The sequence below is a fragment of the Colletotrichum gloeosporioides genome (genome assembly GCF_011800055.1).
Source record: "Colletotrichum gloeosporioides strain Lc1 chromosome Unknown consensus_36, whole genome shotgun sequence".
NCBI lineage: Eukaryota > Fungi > Ascomycota > Sordariomycetes > Glomerellales > Glomerellaceae > Colletotrichum > Colletotrichum gloeosporioides.
The window spans coordinates 1124570-1130569 of record NW_025544681.1 but is presented as its reverse complement, the minus strand read 5'-3'; the positions used below and the strand labels follow the sequence as shown (position 1 = coordinate 1130569).

General features: G+C 54.5%; 1 protein-coding gene across 1 annotated transcript; it reads left to right on the top strand.

The window, feature by feature from the left end:
* Positions 1 to 2821: 2821 nt before the first annotated feature.
* On the top strand, positions 2822 to 5507 carry GCG54_00006228 (uncharacterized protein; the record flags this gene model as incomplete). The annotated part of the gene is made up of 3 exons (XM_045406238.1): positions 2822 to 2975; positions 3189 to 5313; positions 5369 to 5507. 3 exons carry the CDS (start codon positions 2822 to 2824, stop codon positions 5505 to 5507), a joined length of 2418 nt encoding a protein of 805 aa, XP_045265621.1.
* Positions 5508 to 6000: the final 493 nt, after the last annotated feature.

Here is a 6000-nt window from a genome sequence, read left to right as displayed (position 1 = left end):
GGGGATGTAGTTATGGTGTTTGTGGTGACGATGGTGATAGTTCGCCATGACAGCACCCATAGGGCAAAAACCCCTAAGAAAAAGTTTGGGACCCCTGACGGGAAACGTGGGCGAAAGAGAAAGACAGAGAGCGCTGCGTCGTGTTCCGACAGGCCCTATTTTCCCGTTGCACACCGGGCTGCTACCGAGCTTTTCGCAGCAACCTCTGTTGGCCGTCCCTGCCCCTTTATTCGTCTAATGTTTTATTCTTCTTCTGCTTCGGCTTCTACTTCTCCTATTTGCGCCCCCCCTTTAGATTGTCTTGGATTGAGATAGCAACGCGACTCTTTTTAGATTCCTCGTTCCTCGTGTGTCAGACGAGATGAAGGCACTTTACAATGGAACATCCCTCCGGTTCCGAGAAATTTTTTTAAGATTGCGTCAAATCCGTGAATAGGGCGATGCCGGATGGGCCGCATACTACAGAGTAGATGTTCGTGAGTCTGGTACCGTGGCCGTGGCTTCTAGATTGGTGACGGAGAGACAGATGGATTCATTCTATCGGGAGCCAGAAGTTGTGATCGAATGCGCACCGCAATTGTTGAGCACGTTACGTAGTTATCTTAGGTAGATACCTTGAGGCAAGGTAGGTATGCTGTGTCGACTATATCGTGCGCATTTCCAGCTGAGGTTTCCAAGGCAAGATGTGGTAAAGTAGAGGGCATGTACTCCCCCGCGTTACGCGATACAGACGATACCTATGGACTAGAGGTAAGGTACATGGGGTAAGATTATCAGTGCAGCTTACATAGCTCCGGCCACCTCGACGTGTTTTTCATTGGGGTGTTTTTTTCTTCTTTTTTCTGTACTTTATAACTGGGTCGGTAGCTCAAACGGGAATGGCGAGATGGTGAGGTACGTATCTCCTTCCCTGTTTGGCAGGCTATTTTTTGTGGATAGTGTGCGCAGGCCTTGGTGCCAGCAGCTGCTGCTGCGGAGACAGCATGGTGGACGAAGCAAGTGAACAGCAGCGGTCATATCAATAGACCAGACGGAAAATACCTAGCATGGACAGCTTCACCAACCATGATATCTCGCGTTCAAGAATTGCGACCACTTCTTGGCAGAACACAACAGAGCATAGAGCGATCAACAGAAGACGACGCGGGGGGAGTGAAAGAAGAAAAAAGAAGAAGAAGAAGAAGAAAAAGCGAAATTCAACGTGCACCGCGCCGCTGTGTCGTTGCCATGGGTCATTGGCGCCTCTCTACCTTACTCCGCCTGTCGTTGTCATTGCCCTCATCATGCCCTGCCTGCCTGGGCTGCTTCTGTACCCAGGGGCTTACTGTCCGCCGGGCATCCGCTGGCCCGCCATCTGAGGGGTTGTCTGCGGTCCCGTCTGCTGGGCCAGCTGGTGGACAGACGCTGGACGCTGGACACACTGGACCTCTCTGCTGTTGGGCCCTGGTGTCGTATCCGGCGGTCGTCGTCTCCCCCTCCACTCCCGCTTCAGGGCCCCCCCTCCTCTCTCTCTGCCCCCCTTCCATGTCCTCCACCCCCTCCATCCCTCGCCTCTCGAGGTCCAGTCGCCTCTTGACCCCTCCCTTGCCCATCCTGCTGGGGGATGGAATCGGGACGGGTCTGCCTTCTGCTCTGGTGGTCCGGTGAACGAACTCTATGCTCCAGTCTTCTCCTCCTCCTGATGTACTTGTGCAGTGTCCGTTGTGCAGTCCCGTCTCGCCCGTCTTACATTCATCTCAGCGAGTAGGTAGTCTGGGGATCCACCAAACTACGAAAGACCTGACCCCACGAGGTACTTCTGCTCTACCTTCCCGACCTGACATGCCTGCTCCATCCAGTCGTGGTGACTGTCTCCTGCTTTCCTGCCCCATCAAACTCGTCCTGTCCGAAGTACATCGCTCGCCCTACTCTAGCAACACCGACTGCCTTACTCCTCGTCTCCGCCGGTAGGTATCTGTCCCGGCCTGCCACTCGGCCAGTACGTACCCCTCCTCCCATACCACCCTCTGCTTACCGTCGTTAGGTACCTACCTGCTGCCCGCCTCCTGCCGCTTCTTTACAGTGGAAAAGATACCTGTTTCCAGGTACCCCCCCAGCTTCGGCCAGCGTGGTCGTCCTCCTGCTCGCCCCCTCTCTCTTCCCCCTCCCCTCCTGCCCCCCTCCTATACACCCAGCGTCCCTCCCACTGTCGCAGTCCAGTGTCCCCACCGTTCTCACCAAGACGCCCTCTTCCTCCTCCTCCTCCCCTCCTACTTTTTTCCTGGACTTCCCCTCTTCCGTCTCCTCCTTCTTTCTACTCTCGTGATCATCCTGCATCTCCAACACGCAACCCAACGCGCCTCTCGCCCTCTCCGGCTCCCAACAACCATCACTCAAGCGCGCCTGTCGCTTCCAGACAAGCCGCTTTATACACTGGCCTTGAGCCAGCTTTTTTCCAACACAATCGCACACGTCCTTCCTATGACCAGAATATCGAACCAAATGACCATCAACATCCACCAGTCTAATCAAGACACACTTTAAATCCCACGGGAGCGCGCCGAGCGAGGAGGAACCTACGAGCCAGGCGATTTCAACCATCGTTACAATTCATCGAGAGCCGTTGTCCTGATCAAGCCATTCGCCGTTGTCGTCGCCGTCGTCGTCGCCGTTACCTGCTGTCGCAGGAGCTTTCCCAGCCACCGGGATCACCCACCATCCGCATCCAAAAAAAAAAAAAAAAAAAAAACNATAGTAATAATTAAACATAAAGAACATATTAGTTAGAGTTAGATAGAAAAAAGAAAAAAGAAACTCGCGACATCGACAGCGAGCCGTCACAATGCCCGGCGCAAGCGTTGCGGTCCTTCCCACGTCCGCTTCATCAACACCGGCCTCCCGCAAGGCCTCACTCGCCCCGGAACGCAAGTACAAGTGCCAGTTCTGCAACAGAGCCTTCAGCAGAAGTGAGCACCGCAGCAGACATGAGCGCTCTCGTAAGTTGTGTCCCGAACCCCTCTCCTTCCCCTCCTCTCTACCCGTGAAGCTTCCACCCGACCGGGAACCCCTCGCGACGATTAGCAACCCCTCCTTTCCGCCTCATCGTCGATCCAAATCGCATTGCATCGTGGCACGGGAAATACTTCCTCCCCCCATCGACGCGCGCTGGACCATCACCCATCAGTATGCTAATGATACCGCGGTAATAGATACCAAGGAGCGCCCTTTCAAGTGCATGAAATGCCGGAGCACGTTTGTTCGACGCGATCTTCTACTTCGGCACGATCGAACTGTACATGCCAAAGATGGCGGCATCCCATTGCACAGCGACGGCAAGCGACGTTCGGGTCCCAAGACGAGAGCCATTGGCGGACCTGCCAAAACGCCTATGCTCGACCAGTCTGCGATAGATCAGCTCGAGGCCGCCTCCCATGATGGCACTATCGACGTTGAGACTGCCGCCATGCTTGTCGCCGATTTCCAGCACAAGGCTGCCGCAGGAGCTCGTTCCGCAGGTAGCCACTACGAGGGAAGTCCCTCGATGCCCTACTCGCCGCACGCCATGGAGTCTACTGTCACGTACTCGAATGGCGCCTTCCCGGTGCCCCAGTGGGAGAGCTTCATGTCTCAGTCATCAGAGCCCAAGGCACACTCCATCGCCTCCTCGGCCTCTGGCTCGTTCGAGTCGCAGCAGTCATTCAACAGTGGAAGCACCGTGCAGCCTCATCACAACGTTCAGCTTCCCCCCATCAACGGCCAGACTTGCAACGGCCTTGTTCCTGCCCTTCAGTCCATGATCAACAGCCTTCCTAACTCAGCTGCCGGAACTCCCACACCACTGAGCCCTTACGTCAACGAGGCTAGCTTATCGTCTGCCGGCTTCCGTGCGCCTCAGGTCGCTAGCGACGATGAACGTAACCAGATTCTGGACAACATTCGGGCCAATGATACCGAGCATGCTATTCCTGAGGGCTTCCGCCTGCCCAACTTGACGTCTCTCAACCGTTTTTTGTCAACGTACTTCGGCTTGTTTCACCACCACCTGCCATTCCTGCACCCTGCTTCTTTTGATTCTACTAGGGTCTCTCCAGCTCTGCTTCTAGCCGTGCTGAGTATTGGTGCGCTCTACGCTTTCGATCAAGACCAGGCTTACATGCTCCACATTGGCTCCAAGGTCCTCGTCAACCAGTTCCTCCTTAACAAGGAGAACTTCAGCTCACGCAAGTGCCCTCTGTGGACAATGCAGGGCTCTTTACTCAACATGATCTTTGCCAGCTGGAGTGGTGATCCCAAGGGGCTCGAGTGGGCTTGCTCTATCAAGAGCTTGCTCGCGAATATGGTCGCTGGAAACCGGTACGAACTCAAGCTACGACAGGAAGCTCGCGGAGGTGCACAGCCGGCTCGCGCCGAGTGGGTGGAAGATGAGGGCTGTCGTCGCACTTACTACGCCGTGTACATCTTCTTCGGGCTGCTGACGCTAACTTACAATCACACCCCTGCCATCAGCTTCAATGAATTTGAAGACCTTCAACTTCCGTCTTCGGAAGCACTCTGGAACCTCCAGGTTACGGATGAGGCCGCTTGGCAGGAGCAATTGAAGGCGTCGCCCATGGCAACCTTCATGGAAGCGCATGACAATCTGTTCCAGGGAGAAACACTCAGGTACAGCGCGTTTGCGTCGAGGGTCATGATAAATGCCCTGTTCCTTGAAGTGTGGTACCATAAGCGCAGTCCTGAGGCTCTTCAGGATGTTGTGACTGAGTACAAGCTCAGACTCGCTCTCGAGACATGGGAGAAATCCCTCGAGCTCTGTGAGCCCGAGAATGTTGCGGTTCCATTGAGCGCCCCTCACAAGGGACACCCTCTCATCTTCAATGCCAAGGCTCTTTACAGGAACGCCCGGGCTCGTTTGGAGGTCGACTTGAAGTCCGTGCAGGAGGCATTGCGATACCACGACTCGTACGAAGTTGCGGCTGCCATGACAAACGCACGCGATCGCGTCAAGCGCTCTAGCGAGATGATCAAGGTAATCCAAGAATGCTATAATTGCATTGAGATTGCTGTTGTGCAAGGTGTGCGCTGGGTTGCGCGTACTTCGCCGACGAACTGGAGCGTTGAGCACGCCTTGTGTGGTCTTGACCTGATGATTGTCCTCTCCCTCTGGCTCTACCGTCTGGAACATGACGAGGAGCCGGCCACCGAGGAAGAACTAGTCATGTACAATAAGGTCCGCCAGCTCTTCGAAAAGGACATCGACGAAGCCTACGCTTCCCAAATTAGCTCGGTTGTTGCTCGGCTTTGGGGAAGCATGCTTGACGAGGTCGTCGTTTGGGGGTAAGTTATACTGGCAGGCACCACATAGAGAGAACGATGGCTAACGGTTAAATAGAATCACCAGATTGATGGGCGAGTCTTTCCGCCTCCACGCGCAAGCGCTTGTGGGCTATGTCGACGACATGGAAGCATCCTCCAGCGTTTCTACGCCTTCGATGACATCGCAGGGGGCGGACGAGGACAGCGTGTACTAGTTGCGATGATTGAACGATTTCCTTATGTTTCACACTATTTTCCTTGGCATATACCTTTCCGTCCGTTGGGTTGGTTTTTGGTAATTCCTGGCGCATAAGGGAATCGGAGTTGTTCATACCCTCTCAGTTTGAGGTGTGTTTCCCAAATGGTATGGGAGATGCGGCGCAGATGAGGAGAGGATTGATTTCGGAACAGTCCTTGCGTTTAATCGGTTGCTCGAACGCGGCTGGCTTCGAGGATTCTGGTTTTCTTTTTCTCCTTTTCTATTTCTCGATTGGAATGACGTTGATTTAAGCGTCCCAGCATTGGACTCGGTCATCGGCGATAATGAGCACAGGAAACACGGGGATGGGTTGGGGCATATGGGTTCGGCATGGTTTCCTGGGTAAGAACCCGGGAAATATGGGTAATTCGGGCCCTGCTCACGCATCCCAAAGGCTGCCTCAAGGCACGTTGGCTGGTCCAGGATGACGGGTTATTGACAGGTTTTTG